This window comes from Camellia sinensis, chromosome 1 (genome assembly GCF_055761805.1).
Source record: "Camellia sinensis isolate YWXY chromosome 1, ASM5576180v1, whole genome shotgun sequence".
Taxonomy (NCBI): Eukaryota; Viridiplantae; Streptophyta; class Magnoliopsida; order Ericales; family Theaceae; genus Camellia; species Camellia sinensis.
The window spans coordinates 251613775-251630319 of NC_138961.1; the positions used below are offsets into that span (position 1 = coordinate 251613775).

General features: G+C 35.2%; 2 protein-coding genes and 1 non-coding gene across 3 annotated transcripts; 2 read left to right on the forward strand and 1 right to left on the reverse strand.

The window, feature by feature from the left end:
- Positions 1–1058: 1058 nt before the first annotated feature.
- On the forward strand, positions 1059–5682 carry RPL27 (ribosomal protein large subunit 27). The gene is made up of 3 exons (XM_028207958.2): positions 1059–1567; positions 5163–5264; positions 5352–5682. The coding sequence occupies exons 1-3, from the start codon at positions 1268–1270 to the stop codon at positions 5526–5528; spliced, it is 579 nt and encodes a 192-aa protein (XP_028063759.2). The 5' UTR covers positions 1059–1267; the 3' UTR covers positions 5529–5682.
- Positions 5683–8269: 2587 nt separating this feature from the next.
- LOC114266974 (uncharacterized) lies at positions 8270–9636 on the reverse strand. The gene is made up of 2 exons (XR_014348947.1): positions 9588–9636; positions 8270–8649 (listed from the first exon to the last, which is right to left on the reverse strand). It is a non-coding gene; the product is annotated as an uncharacterized LOC114266974 (transcript).
- Positions 9637–12418: 2782 nt separating this feature from the next.
- LOC114267015 (uncharacterized) lies at positions 12419–13937 on the forward strand. The gene is made up of 3 exons (XM_028207997.2): positions 12419–13206; positions 13352–13489; positions 13817–13937. Exons 1-3 carry the CDS (start codon positions 12419–12421, stop codon positions 13935–13937), a joined length of 1047 nt encoding a protein of 348 aa, XP_028063798.2.
- The last annotated feature ends 2608 nt before the right edge of the window (positions 13938–16545 follow it).

Below are 16545 nucleotides of genomic sequence, written 5' to 3' on the forward strand. Positions count from 1 at the left end.
ATACCCATTTTTACACTACAAAATTCAACGTACATTTCGACTATTGGACTTCCATCCAGTAACATTACACAACCACTGTCAAAAACCAGAAACCCGTTGAATACAACAAGAAATTTGGGACCCATAATCACATAACATCACATCAACGCACACTCCACATATCAACACAAGATTGCATACTGATCGACAACAACAAACCAGCAACCCCATCACCCAATTAACATTTTTCTAACAATGTGGATATCCAACACGAAACTCATATCACACACACATCGCAAAAACCCCTTGCAATCTAACCCAATCTTGACAAACCTATAACCTCAACATAACAAACCCTAACATTGAGATTTCCAATATCAAATACATACGAACTAAACATCACTAACCTGTCCACCTTGTTGTCATCTACTACAAAATTGGTTCAATCATTCGACTTCCAGGTATGCTAGTGTCCACTGCAATTCCTCGTCTGTACAATGTAGGGTTTCACTCTCGAAACGTGACTGCGTTGGACGCCTACTGCTAGCGTCAATCTCTCATCAACATCATATGATTACAACTCCTTATGCATAACCCATCAATTGAACATTACAAAATACAATCTTTCCATTCCTGATAGCATGGGATTCGTTCGCAAAGGAGGGAAACGATAAAAGTCTACAGTGAGCTTGGTGCAAATGTGTAATTTCATCTTACCACGAAATCCCACATTCACCCATCACTTTGTTCAAACGTATGTTGTTAGCCCATCCTTTTGTGTAAATTCACTTATGATGGGACTTTTGGGTCCAATAAAAAAAAAGTTAGGATTATGCAGTTTACAAATGAGATTCAGGGATTTATTGGTACTTCTCCCATAATTTTTTCCTTAAATCTTATCCAAAAAAAAAAAAATAATAATATATCCCATCAAAATTTTTAAGGGCGTAAACTTATGAAAGTAATTACAGATTAGAAAAATATTTTATTAATGTTAATAATTAATAATTACTAATTAAATTTATAAAAATTTTAATATTTTTTTTATTATTTATTTATTTATTTATTTTTCTGTGTACACTGGATTATCCCCAATTTTTATGCACCGATTTTCAATCATACATACTTTTGGTGCGTACAAAGTGAAGCGTTGCACAAATAATTTTGGTGAGTACATACATACTTCTTCCACGAACTCCACTCCATCCAATAGATAAGGTTCAATTCTATTCTATCTCCTACCTCATTCGCAGAACGCTAACCCTACATTGGTTTGGTTGGTAGAATAATGGCGGCGGCAACAACTAGTATGAGTTTGAATTTAGTAGGGGCTTTTAGAGGACTCTCCTTATCTTCAAGCTCATCTTCTTCTTTCTTCAAAGGAGACTTTGGTTCCATCAATCTGTCTCCCAAGGTCTCTGTATCGTTTCCTTTTAAACTTCCATTGACGATTGAGTCCGCGCACAAGAAAGGAGCAGGAAGCACCAAGAACGGTCGAGATTCCAGAGGGAAGAGACTTGGCGTCAAGATTTATGGCGATCAAGTTGCCAAGCCAGGCGCTATCATAATTCGGCAGCGGGGAACCAAGGTATCATATATATGTTTTAATTCAATTGATTTTGCTATATGAGTATGGTTCAGAGATGCACAAAAGGTATTTGATTCGTGTTGTGATTGGTGCTATTTTGCTCTTCTTTACCCTGAATCTTCATTTAATAGAATTGAATTATTGTAAATTTAGAATTTGGAATTAGTAATTTCATTCTTCTTTTTCGTATTATTTGTTCTTATTAATGTCCATCCGTGTATGGAACTATTAGTAGAGGAGAGCTCTTAGACAAAATGTTGTGGAACAAATATGCCATGAAAGATAAGAATACTTAAGAAGTGATGTTTTTAGAGATGATTTAAGTTTATATCCATCAAGTTGCTATGTTTTGATTCCTATTGACATGCACATGAAACAATAATAGCTATCCTGTAATATGCTTCTCGAGTCATTTGAACTTTTCCAAGTAAAATTTGATTTTTATATACCCTGGAAATAACTTTCACATTGCCAGAAATCTGACTTTAAGTCCAGACTCCAATCAATATGAGCTGCAATATTCTCTGCACATCTCATAGCTACTACAACGACCCGTGGTGAGAAACCTGTGATCCTTGTTAATCAGAACTATGATTGCAATTGCTATCTCACATTGGTTTTGCAGTACTGATGTGTTCTGTCAAGTAAATGCTGTTTTGCCTCACTGTTATATGAAAATGGGGGGAAGTGCAGAAACTTATAAAGAAGTTTGTTCTAAAAAGGATTAATCCATTTGGCCCAAAAATAGCTGCCTTTTTGCAATGATAAAGAAAACATGAATAATTGTTCTCTTTTTCCCTATGTCTAATTTTTCTTCCCCATTTGAATATGGGTGAAGGTGTAGCATTCTATAAGTAGAAACATAGAACCTCATAGTTGGTGCTTATGTGCATGATGACCTATGAAATACGGATAGTTCAAATAGAGTGACGTATCCATATCGTATCCGTATCGGATACCGATACTCCTTGGATACTCGCGAATACGTATCGGATATTTATTAAAAGTATCGGATACTTCTTAATTATTTTTTCATTAATTTTGGAGTATCGGATACTTAATTTTGAAGTATCGGATACTCCAAGTCATGTTTACTTGTTTTATGAAATTAGAATTGTAACATTTCTAACATAGTAATATAATATAATATAATTGCAAGTATAAATATAAGAATATTTTTCTAATACGTTGTTAAGTTCTTCGATAAGAAGAGTATAGTCAGTTAAATAATAGAATTTATTAAATTGATGTATCCTAATTATTTTATGCATGTCTCCTATAGCTACATAGAAAGTAAAAATTAACAAGAGAATATAACAATAGTAAAATTAAATATCAATAAATAAATAAGCAAGTAAACTTGAATACAATATTTTTCACTAGTGTCAAAGGAAAAAGTATAGGGACAAGTTATGAATTGTTCTATTATTGTAATATAAATATATTAAACTTGATATTGAAATAAAATATTTGCAAGACCTATTAAAAATTTAAAAAGTAAACAACCTACTAATTTAAATTAATATAAAATTCTTAAAGGTTAGCATTTTGCATTATAAAATTACATTGTGGTTTCTCAACGTTCTTTAACTTATGTGTAACTCACTATTAATAATTTTAAAAAATATATTTTTCACAAACGTATCCTAGCCGTACCGGTATCCTATTTTTTTAGGTTTTGTCATATCGCCGTATCCGTATCGTGTCGTATCCGTATCTCGTATCCGTATCTATGCTTCTTAGATGATGACAGTGGTGTCCATTGATTACTTTTTCTTTACCGTTGAGTGGCATATGATCTTGGAGCTTGTGCACTTTGGAGCATTGGAATTTGGTGGAATTCACCTTTCTTGAACCGGGAGTTTCTCTTAATTAGTCAGATTAAGGCTGGCAATGATAGAAAAGAACTGGCTTGTGGTGCTTTTTGTTTGGAAGTGAAGGAGTAGGCAACTTGTTAAGATGTTGAGTTTTGACTCTAGAGAGTTAATCTAAAATCCATGGTACTTAAGATCCTTTTTTTTTCGTGGGTTAGTTGTCATCAATTTACTCCCTTTGTATGTGAGCTTTGACACTTTTCTTTGTTGTGGTTGAAGCTTTTAATCCATCAACAAACTTGCAGGAAACAAAATAGGGTAGCTTGAATTGTCTTGGTGCCTAGCTACCCAGATTTGCCTGTTGATGCTTCATGATATTACTGGTGAACAGAGGCTGTAGCATTCGACATCATGCCCCAATTGTAGACTTTTATTTTTTTAATTAAGGGTAAAAATTATGAGATTGCTTGCTTCCCTATGGACAATTGGATTTTAGGATGGTTGTTATCGTTTGTACATCTTGATATAATGGAAGTCACTTGTTATGCAAGTTTGCCATAACCTGGATCTAGTGATGAAAGTGTAACTGGAAAGATTTTGGATAAACCCTATATAATAGGAACATACAGAAGAGCTTGAACATCTTTTTCAGATAATAAACCACATTTGTGAATCTTAAAATTCTTCGTTGTCGAATCAGAAGATCACTAATAAATTATAGAAGCTATGGGGGACTTGGGAGATACTCATCGTTTACATTTCTATATACAAGCTCCCTGCGTCTTGTATCCAATCTAAAACCATCTCATAACCCATTTCACTAAACCTTTTGGCTAACAGTCTCTACTAACTTGTGAGGTGTGCTGGATGTAGAGGCTTTCATTTGGTGATAAAAGGATTGATCTTAATGTTCGCATATATAATCGGATGAGTAAAACGCAGCAGTCTTTTTTTACTATAAAGGACTGCATGATTGTGTACAACATTTTTCTTAATATTTCATAACTAAGTTAGGGGTGACCATTGGTTCAATGGTTAAGACTTGGCCTAAAAACTTTAAGGTTATGGATTCAAGTCTTGATGCCACCACTTTATGCATTATGCTAAAGATTAGGTGTGTACTCAATCTTTCCCTTCTCAAACACATTAATGTGTACTAATTGGGCGTTGTTTTTTTTTTTTTTTCATAACTACGTTCTTTTCCCATGTTAGAAGTTGTCTACTGTGCACTTATTCTATGTTGTTGGTCGTGCATAAGATGTGTTTTTTTATGAAATGTTTTCAAGACACATTTGGGGATTGCGAGTTTCCATGTCAAGATTCACCATAGTGTTGTGTTGGGAATTTTCCAAGAAGTGTTGTCAAAGTGTTTGAAATTAGAAATTTTCATTCTAAGTTTTGCAATGAAGCTGCATACTTACTCGACCTGGCCTTTGTCGAGAAAGTTAATGCAATGGCTGATGCTAGAGTTCTATAAACTCTAAATTCCTCCCTAGAAACACTTACAGTGAAACATACTAATTATGATACTGCCCATTAGTTAATATCTTTGATGGAAAAATTATTGGTTGGTCCTTGGGCATCATGTGGCCATGCCTAAGGTTAGTCACAAACCCCCATGCCCTCTCATATTCTCCAATCACTCAATACAAAATCATAGGTTCCACTCTCTCTACCAATCACAATACATGTGGAGCACCACATGGCGCTGCCCCTGGACCAACCACTAACTTCTCTCTTTGATGACCTTAAATATTCTTCTCTCTCCATGACATTTGCAGTTCCATCCTGGGAACAATGTTGGGCTTGGCAAGGACCACACTATCTTCTCCTTGATCGATGGATTGGTCAAATTTGAGAAGTTTGGACCTGACAGGAAAAAGGTTTAACTTTGAAGTTCTACAAATTTTCAGTTTGTGCTTCAGACAACTAGGGATGTCAGACTAACACAAATTATGTGTAATCAACAGGTAAGTGTTTATCCACGTGAAGTGCAACCTGAAAACCCTAACAGTTATAGAGCAAGGAAGAGGGAATCTTTCAGACTACAGCGTGAGCGCAGGAAAGCAAGAAAGGAAGGCATTGTTGTTGAACCCGTTCTAGTACTGGCTTCAGCCACAGAGGATACAAACAATCCGATTGGCTGATCTTATTACTAAATTTCTTGCATCCAAGTTTGTAATTTCTGTCATTATTTTGTTATAGTTCTTGCTGGGAAGACCAGAAGCTAACTTCTCACTCCCAAATCTGAAATTTCCGGTTAGTTATCTAAAGCAGGTTCACCATTTCCATTGACAAAAAGGTGTGAACGATGATTTTTTTTTTTTTTTTGGAAATTTCAAATTCTAATTATTTCTTACCCGTCATATAAAAGGGGTTTTTACTTCATTTTACAAAAGTTCAACTTAATTCATGGACTCAAATCCCAGGGTGGTCCCTTGACCGCATAGTTTCACGGATAGTGGGATTTTGCATGGTTGTTTTGGAAATTAAGGTGCCGTTTGCACTTACGTTTTTTATTTATATTTATAAAAATTTTAAAAATTTGAATAAAAATTTATTTGGTAAAATTTTTGATTTATAAATTAGTGATCGCAATTTATAAATTTGGCCAAAAAATAAAAACACAAAAAATGTGTTTTCATTTTGAGTTTTCAATTTTTTTTTTTTTACCACCCAAGACTAGCCATCACGTGTCACAATTTTCCACCACTGTCTTCCGTCGCCACCACCACCCACTCCCCACCACTACCGTCTTCCGTTGCCACCACCACCCACCCCCTACCACCACTTGCCATCACCACTCACCACCCACCACCCGTCACCACCACCCACCCATTACCACCCACCTGCTACCCACTCGCCACCACCATTCACCCATCGTCGCCACCGCCACAACCACTACCACCCACCATCCACCCGCCATCACCCGCCACTACCATCCACCGCCCGCCACCTACTTGCCACCACCACTCACCACCCACCGGCCACCACCAGTCACCCGCCACCCACCTGCCACCACCCACTACTACCGCCACCACCACCCACGCGCTACCACCTACCACCCGCCACCGTCACCCACCCACCACCACCCGCCACCACCCGTCACCTGCCACCATGACTCCCTGCCACCACCACCACCACCACCCACTTGCTATCACCCATCACTCGCTACCGTCACCCACCCACCCACCCACCCACCATCACCACCCACCACCCATCCGCCACCACCATCCGCCACCCGCCATCGTCACCCACCCACCCACTACCACCACCCGTTACCTACCCGCCACTACCCACTCGCTACCACCCGCCACCGTCACCCACTCACCCACCCACCACTACCACCACCACCCACCACCACCCACCACCAGCAGCTACCCACCACCCACCGTCATCACTTTCCACCACCGTCTTCCGCCGTCACTTGCCACCACTTGCTATTTCTCACTCTTTTTTATATTTTTAAATTTTTTTAAACGTTTTGTCAATTACCAAACGCATTTGTAGTTATGTTTTTCTAAAAATAAACAAAAATCAGTTTATAAAATTTTTGTAAATATAAACTGAATACGTAAACGTTACCAAACGCACCTAAGTATTTTAATTACATCTTTAGTTTTTTGGGAAAAGACAAAAAAAAAAATAGAGAAAAGCTTTTTAGTAATGACTTTTTGATTAAAATAATTTATTGTCAAATTTGCCCAATCTTCAAGGATGTCTTTTTTACGGTGTTTGGAAAGTGAGTTTTTATGTAGATTTTATTAGATGTAGGTTTTTATGAGATAAAAAAATTTTGGTGTTTAGGAAGATAGTTGGGTTTTTATGTGGTTGGATGTGATGTTTGTGAGAGAAAAAGTGAAATGATTATGGGGTTGGATGTGATATTTTGTTTGGATGTGTTTTTTTTTATTTTGCAAAACTTTTATCTTTTAGTGGAAAAAATGAGAAAAAAATTTAAAAACTTGCTTGGTGGGAGAGGACTTGTGGATGCAAAAACTTGGGGATTTGGGGCGACTATTGTGCACCCGCGCAGCAGTCACTATTGTGCATTTAAATAGGTCTATTTCAGAGTTTATTTTGATAATTCAAATTGTTCACATTTTAAAATACATTAAGTAAAAAATATTTGTAAAAAATTAAATTAATTAGATATCATTTACCCATTCATTCATTCACATTTACATTTACAAACTAAATAACAATTGTGATTTAAAGTATTAAAATGAATACAAATGTGAGTGAATAAAAAAGTAAACAATATCCGATTAACTCAATTTTTTACAAATATATTCTACTTGATAGATATATTATAAAATGTAAATAGTTGAAATTATCAAAATAAATCCCGAAATGAACCCATTAGATTACACAACAGTGCTGTTGTGAACCCTGCACGCGGATAATAGGTCAACCATTAGGCTGAATAGTTTTTGAAATTGAATTTTGTTAATGTTCTTAAGACACATGTTGAGATGTATAAAACGCTTGCACGTTTCTAAAGAAAGGACCTAAACATCCAACAATACGTCCATTCTTAGGCACCGTTTGGGAAAAAATTAGTTGGGCTTTTTTGGCCATTTTAGCCACAAAAAATAAAATAAGCTATTTTAGCCATAACAAATAAAACATCACATCCAACCCATAATCATTACACTCTTCTCTCACAAAAAAAGTCAAAAAAGCCAAAAAGCCAAAAAACTCTTCCCAAACCAAGCTTTTTAACCTAGGCTAAAATAGCCAAAAAAGTCAAAAAGCTAAAAAGCCAACCCACTTCCCAAACGGAGGCTAAATGTCTCAAATTTTTGGTACCATAGGCATGTGAGTACTGTGTCAATATTTTGATAATTTTTTTAGTCTCTAGCTTTAACAAATGGCACTGTTGATCTGTCCAATGTAGAGGTCCAGTAATTAGATTAACTCAACAGCATACTCCACAAGTCAAATATTATCCTCCTAAAAATGTTTTAAAACGCAAAAAACCAAAAAAAAAAAACGCACGAACTTCATGCTGAATCCAAGACTGTTTTGATACAGCAGCCTAACAAAAACAACATGAGACTACCAATAGATTCAACTGACATCACCACAAAACAGTAAAGGGGGAAAAAAAAATTGTTTGGCACTAGAACGCTACTGAAAACAAAGTATTTAATTGGTAATGCATCTGTTGAAAAGGATCCTACAAAACTTAAATCATTCTCTTCTCTTTGTGGTTTGCACCCTATTGCCAACTGCCACTTTCATGCACTCACATTTGCACCTGACCTGCAGATATTTAAAAAGAAATCAGTAAATCCAAGATAATCAAAAGTTCAGAACCTACATATAAAGCAAAATGTGTCAAGCTGGCAAACAGTAAATAAAGCAATAAAGAAATAAAATAGGGGATAAAAATTCCGTTTCAGTTGAACAGAATAGAAATACAACTAAGTTTGAGCTTTAAAATTAATGAGCTCCAAAATGTGTCAAGCTTAGCTAGTTTGGATCAAGAGTTGGTCTTGAACAAGCTTTTAGGCCTAGTTTGGGAAGATTGAAAAAAGACAAAAAGTCAAAAAGTCACTATTTTATTTAAGTCATATCATCTTATTTAAGTCACATCACCTCTCTAATACATCACTTCAAACCCAACCCAAACCCAACCCATATTTCATAAAAAGTCAAAAAGTACACTTATTTAGTCTTCCCAAACTAGGCCTTAGTGAGCTTATGAATTGAGTTCAAGTAACCTGGTTGGTTTTAGAGCCCTACACACAAATCTATCCTACAATAGGTTCATGCCTAAAATATTCATTTTTTTTTAGGTGAGCTCATTGGATTCTTACAAAATTTGCTCAAATACACCCAATATACACAACCTCAAATCATCCCCCAAATCATGTAAAGGTTGTAAAGCCAAATTACTATTCCCAATGAGGAAAATTATGGAACACCAGTTATAAGCACAAAACATAGCACAACATAGGAGTCAGTGATACAAGAGAGGAGTGGATAAAAAGGGGAAGAGTTTTCTGATTTGTTTGCAGAAAAAAAAAAAAAAAAAAAAAAAAAAAAAAAAGAGGTAACACTAATCAGTTTATTCTTTTTCACACTCATCATTTTAAAACTAATGAAGGAGGATTGTAGCATGCAGAGCAAAATGGCAAAAAATAATTCATGTACTGAGCGAAATGGCCAAAAAAAAAAAACAAGATTAATTCATATACCTGGCCCTAAACAGTTTAGTGAAGGCTTGAGTTGAGTATAAAACTGGTTCATAAGAATGAATCCCATAAGAGCAAAACATATACATTTGCAAGAAGCTAATACAATAGGGACTAACTGAAAGATGCCCGCTGCATAGTTATAAAACCAAGATGGACTCATTTTCCTTGATTCACGAAAGAAATAGTAAGACTTTCATAAGACAAATGTCAATTTCCCAAATATAATCTATGTTACATGGACTCTTCAAATTAAATCAAATACCCGTGTCGGACACCCGACACTCGGACAAGGGTATGGGATATGTGTCGGACACTTTTCAACGGATACTTCTTATATAATTGTATATAACACTATTATTATATGTATATATTGTTATATAATTGCTATAAATGTCCTTTTGACACTATAAGTTACATATAATACCATTTTATCTCACATATTAGATTAAAAATATAAAAATATGACATTTTTTTGCCGAATCTGCGTATCCTTAAATTTATGATTTGATGAGTCCGACCTCTAGATACATACCCGCACCCGACATCCGTACCCGAGTCCATGTAACATAGAATATAATGCATTAATGACAACAGGATACTTTTTTTTTTCAACCCAAAAATTAAAGATAAAATGCAAAAGCATTTCATTAATTAAAATACATGCACACATTTGAGACTGTATGTTGACTGGTTTCACAATTATATCTCTAAATCTCATCAGCATCAACTTCTAGAGCATTTCATGTGAGAAAAGTTCAAATTAAATCCAAACAAAACTTCTAAAACTTACAGAGTCCAAGATTTCGAAAAAAATCCATTAGCTATAAAGTATAGGTACTCCAAAAATGTTGCCGCACAAGTACCGGGTGCGGGTGCGGGTACCGGATAAGCCAAAAACACACCGGGTATGTTTCATACGGTCAGTATACTAATGGGTATGCCATGGGTACACCATGGGTACGTTTTTGGGTACTCCGGGGTAAAAAATGAGATTTTTTATAAATTAAAGGGTACCGGAGCAATTTTTTGTGTTTATTTTAAAGAATTATAAAAATCTGGGGTTTTTTTGTAATAAATAAAACATGAAACCAAATAAAATTAGGGTTCTTTATTCTCTCTATCATTCAATCATCTCAGCTCCTTCCATATCTCATTCCGAAATACTCCAAGACTGAAGAACTTCGAAGGGGCTAGAGTTCTATGTCTATTCGATCATCTCCTTCCAGAAATACTCCCAAGAGAGTCCGAAGAACACTTTGAAGGTGCGATTGAAAGATTTAATCGAAGGTGCTGCTGATTCATTCTCTCCTTCGAAGGTGCGATTGAAGAGGTAAGTTCATCTTCAATTCTTTCCCCTTTTGTTCTTCAATTCTTTATCCTCTTTCTTTCATTTTTTTTTTTTCCAAATTTTTGTGCTGTTTCTTCGCTGCAAACGATGGATTCTTCTCTTCTCTTTGGTTTTCTCTTTCTTTGATCCTTCATACTCTTCTTCATTTTTCTTGAACTCCCTTTTTTTTTCCCCCTGATATATGTCATATATATATGCAATATGATATTGGTTGTAAAGCTTGATGACAAATTAAAATCCCTTGACACCTTAAATTCTCTTTCATAGTAGTTTATTTTGGGGGGGAGGGATGGGGGTTTTGTAACTGAAAAACACAGCATTAATTTGTGATGCATAACCATTGGTTTTGAGTTAAGTTATCTGTCTGTTTCCACATTGGTTAATTTCCTTGTAATGCTTGATGTTGTGGGTGGATATGATTGGGTTATTGTTTCATTGTCTTTCATGATCTAAAATTGAGAGATACTTTGTAGGTCAATATGGGAATCAGATTGAAAGGTGTTGTAGTGTCCTTGTTCTTGTCATACTTGTCACTGAAATATATATTTTATTCAATATATGCAATATATTAGACCTGCCCAAATTGATATTTAAATATTTGATGAGCAGAAAGAACGATTTTTAAAATAAATTATGATCACAGATTCACAATGCATAACATGTCAAAGTGAGATTTCACAAATATTATTTTTAATTCTTAATGGTTTTAAATTATAGGAAAATGAGTTCATCAAACAGTTCAGGTTCATCTACAAGTGCTTCTTCCGCTCCTTCCATTGATCAATCTGGACATGAAAATGCTCCTCTTTGGGGCTATGTTACAAAATTAGTCAAAAGGGGGAAAGGAGGAAGTGGTAATACAAAATTTAAGTGTAATTTTTGTAACATTGAGTTCCAAGGATCATATTCTAGAGTTAGAGCCCATTTGTTGCTACTTACTGGCCATGGAATTAGAGCGTGTGCAATTGTGAAGGACAAGAGTGATCTTTATGAAATTCAAAAGGCAGATCAAGAAGCTGAGAACCGGAAAAAGATGGCAAAGCCAAAAAATGTTCCTTTACCACCTCCATCTTCTCAAATTAGTACTAGCCACGGCGGCGTAGATGTTGGAACATTTAGAATGGAAGGTTATGCACCAAGAAAGAGAAAGGTAATTGGGAGTAGTCATTTAGATAAGGCATTCAATCAAAGTGCTAGAGAACATTTACATTCATTAATTGCTCGTATGTTCTATTCAGCTGGTTTGCCTTTCCATTTGGCTAGGAATCCATACTTTGTGAATGCTTTTCAATATGCTGCTGAGAATCAAATTGTTGGGTATGTCCCTCCTGGATATAATTTGTTGAGGACTACTTTACTTCAAAAAGAAAGGGCAAATACTGAAAGGTTATTGGAACCAACTAAAAAGTCATGGGATGAGAAGGGGTTCAGTATAGTATCTGATCGATAAACTGACGCACAAAGGAGGCCTCTTATTAATTTTATGGCAGCATCTAATGGTGGAGCTATGTTTATAAAAGCTGTTAATTGTAAGGGTGAGACCAAGGACAAGTATCATATTGCCAAATTAATTAGTCAAGTGATTGATGAAGTGGGCCCTAATAATGTAATTCAAGTAATTACTGACAATGCTCCTGTTTGCAGTGCAGCTGGATCAATTATTCAAGGTTATTATCCGAAGATCATTTGGACACCTTGTGCAGTGTACACTCTTAATCTTGCTCTTAAGAACATTTGTGCTGCGAAGGAAATTAGAGTTGCTGCATATGCTTATAATGAATGCCATTGGATCACTACTGTGATTGATGATGTAATGTTTGTGAAAAATTTCATCATGAATCATTCTATGAGATTAGCTATTTTTAATGAGTTTGTACCTTTGAAGCTACTTTCTGTTGCAGATACACGCTTTGCATCTGCAATTGTTATGCTAAAAAGATTTAAACTTATATATCATGGTCTCCACACAATGGTTATAAGTGAGAAATGGGCTCCTTACAAGGAAGAAGATGTTGGGAAAGCAGCTCTTGTAAAGGAAAAGTTGTTGAATGATATTTGGTGGGATAAGATTGACTATATACTCTCATTCACATTGCCTATTTATAAGATGCTTAGATTTTGTGACACCAATAAGCCATGTCTACATTTGGTTTATGAGATGTGGGATTCAATGATTGAACGGATGAAGGCATCCATCTATAGGCGTGAAGGGAAGTCAGAAAATGAAGAGTCGTCCTTTTACTCTGTAGTGCATCAAATATTAGTGGAAAGGTGGACAAAAAAATAGAACACCTCTTCATTGTCTTGCTTATTTTTTGAATCCAAGGTATAACTCACATTAGACTCATAGTTTATACTTTAATTTTTTTTCATTGTATAATTTACTTATTATTTTTTTTCTAATTATGAAATCTAGGTATTATAAGGGGATGTGGCTTCATGAAAATCCCATTTGTGTTCCTCCTCACAAAGATATTGAAATTTCTGAGATGAGAATCAAGTATTTTAAGAGATACTTTCCTGATTCAGATGAGAGAAGGGTTGTTAATACAGAGTATGCTAAGTTTTTAGGTTGTTTAGAAAGTTTTGAAGACTCTAATTCAATTTGTGATAAAGGAGTAATAGAACCAGTGGTTTAGTGGTTGGCACATGACTCTTCTGCACCTATGCTCCAATCCTTGCCAGTGAAATTACTTGGCCAACCATGTTCCTCATCATGTTGTGAAAGGAATTGGAGCACCTACTCTTTCATTCACTCTATGAGGACTAAAATGACACCACAATGGTGCGAGGATTTGGTTTTTGTGCACTCCAATATTCGCCTCTTATCAAGGAGGAGTTAACTATACACAGAAGAAGAGACCAAGTTATGGAATATTAGGGGAGATGCATTTGATTCATTGGAGGGTTCTGCTTTCCTTGAAATTACAAATCTTTCACTTGATGAGCCAGAGATGGAAGCTATTTTATTCAATGATGAAGTTGATGGAAGTGAACTTTAAAGTGTCAAGTTTAGATACATAGGACTTTCTTTTGTTTTTTCCTTTGCTTGCATTATGGACTGAATTGGCCTTGTTTTTCCTTTGTTTGGATTATGGACTGAATTTGCATTGTTTTTCCTCTGGTGATAGCGTTGTTGAATTGAAATATATTAATATTTGTCTTTTAGTTTTGTAGTTCTTTTTTTATTTTTGATATTTAATTTTAATTTGTAGGTTGGATCCTTTAACCATAATTATAAAAAATATAAAAATATCGGCGTACCGCAACCGTAACCGTGTCATACCTTTTTGGGATTTTTCCGTATCGGCATACCCGCACTCATACTCATACTCGTACTCATACCCGCACCCGCACCCGCACCCATGCTTCCTAGTCCGTTAGCATATAGTTATTACAAGTTTGTCTCTTTACTAACAATTTGCAAATGTAAAGCAACACTATCCTCAAAATTGTCACAAAATTAAGGCATTCATTATACAATAATGTTTGGGAGCTCTAATTTGAGAGTTTTGATAGAGCTCTAATGGTGTCCCACATGGTGATGTGACGTTTTGGCTTGTGTAATTTTTTTTTTTTTTTTTTGCCACATCACTAGAGCTCATATTAGAGCTCTAGTTTTAGAACTCTCTATCATTACCCTTCATTATATATATTGATAATCATTCAATTCTAGCATAAAGACATAAAAAATAACAAAATTGAAACGTTTGTTTGTTCTAGTTAAGTCTTGAACACTATGATTTGTCTAAACTGAAACTTACATGTATTATTGATCCATTCATCAACTGAATACCATACCATAGTATTGAAAAAGAACCACAGCAAAATAAGAACACAAATATAATTAAACGATCAAATCTGCAATTCAATTCCTAAATCCACATATATTCAAAATAGCTAGTTGACTAGGAAGTGAAATTGAGCTAGTAATTCATACTAAACAACAGAATTCAGGTACATCATGAATCGCATGTTTATGAAAGCAAAACTAGAGGAATCCGCACTCTAATTCCATATCCAAGGCATAGATTCCGTGCTCCCAAACACATCGTAATGGTAATTGACAGCATGCCAAGACTAATGATGCAGAATAATCAAATACAGAAAACAAAAAATATCACCTCAACCAGATCCGACGATGATGTTGTTAATGGGTATGAAGATCAGCTTCACGAAGAAGCCTACGAATCCCATCACCACGAATCCAATCGCTGTACGGACCGCGACCTTAGTGAATTCTACACACACAAAAAGACAAACAACAAACAGTAAGCCAGATCAGATTAAATCAGATCGTTAAACAAACAAGAGAAGAGCAATAGTATCAGATCGAATCCGCAAAATGGAGATAGAATCGAGAGATTGTTGTGGTTTTACCTTTGCGATCGGGCTTGTGGCATCTCTTGACGAGACGAACGCTGTCCTTCGCGAACTCCCTCAATGGATCGAATACAGAATCCAAGGCATCCATTATCTCTGCGTATGTAGAGAGAAAATTCCAAGACAACGAGAGCGAGCGAGAGAGAGAGAGAGGGGGGGGGGGGGGGTTAGATCTGGAAGCCGAAATGCGGAGGCTATGGACACAGCTTCTGTTCCGGTGCGCATTTGGGCCAAAAGATCCTCGTATTTATTTTTTATATTGGGGGCCCAAGTTGCTTCATTGCTTGTTCTCTTGGGGCATTGGGCTTTGGGTCGTTGAGGAATTAAGACCTGGGCTTCTTTTTTAAAATTGAAAAAAAGAAAAGAAAAAATATATATATTAAACATTTTTCACTTAGGCCAAGTTTAGGAAGACTAAAAAAGTGTATTTTTTGTTTTTTTGGACTAAAAAATTGAGGTTAAAAATATGGATGTTTGGGTTAACTTTTTGACTTTTTATTGAAAAATGTGTAATAAAAAATTGTAAAAATTGATTTGTAGGGAAAAATTTGAATTGGGAGTTGTGCAGCCGTAATTGTTGACTTTTGGTGAATAGTGTTAACTTTTTAGCTTTTTGAGTAACTTTTTGACTTTTTGACTTTTTTGGATCTTCCCAAACTTGGCCTTATTTTAAACTAATTTTTTTAAAGGATACGAGAAATCAAGAGATGTTATCAGTCCCAAAAACAACGTTTTGAAAAAAAAAATAAATAAATAAATAATTTGTTTAAGTAATCATGCAGTGATTCAAAATTGATCAAACAACATAAATAATTATATTAATCTTGTTTTTTCTATATCTTATGGGTTGATTAGCTTCCGCATAAGACCTTTTCAACAATGAAGAATTAATTAATTATTGATTGGTTTCACAACCTCATGCCAGTTATGTATATTAAACATTTTCACTTATTTTAAACTAATTTTTTTAAAGGATACAAGAAATCAAGAGATGTTATCAGTCCCAAAAAACAACCTTTTGAATAAATAAATAAATAAATTTGTATAAGTAATCATGCAGTGGTTCAAAATTGATCAAATAACATAAATAATTATATTAATCTTGTTTATTCTATATCTTCTGGGTTGATTAGCTTCCGCATAAGACCTTTTCAACAATGAAGAATTAATTAATTATTGATTGGTTTCACAACCTCATTCAGTTGCAATTTTGTTGTACAACTGTCA

Coding starts and splice junctions, on each gene's coding strand:
- RPL27 (XM_028207958.2), top strand. CDS start 1,268: ATGGCGGCGGCAACAACTAGTATGAGTTTGAATTTAGTAGGGGCTTTT. Junction 1,568..5,162: donor TTCGGCAGCGGGGAACCAAG/GTATCATATATA, acceptor TGACATTTGCAG/TTCCATCCTGGGAACAATGT. Junction 5,265..5,351: donor TTGGACCTGACAGGAAAAAG/GTTTAACTTTGA, acceptor TGTAATCAACAG/GTAAGTGTTTATCCACGTGA.
- LOC114267015 (XM_028207997.2), top strand. CDS start 12,419: ATGGCAGCATCTAATGGTGGAGCTATGTTTATAAAAGCTGTTAATTGT. Junction 13,207..13,351: donor CATCAAATATTAGTGGAAAG/GTGGACAAAAAA, acceptor TATGAAATCTAG/GTATTATAAGGGGATGTGGC. Junction 13,490..13,816: donor AGAAGGGTTGTTAATACAGA/GTATGCTAAGTT, acceptor ATGGAATATTAG/GGGAGATGCATTTGATTCAT.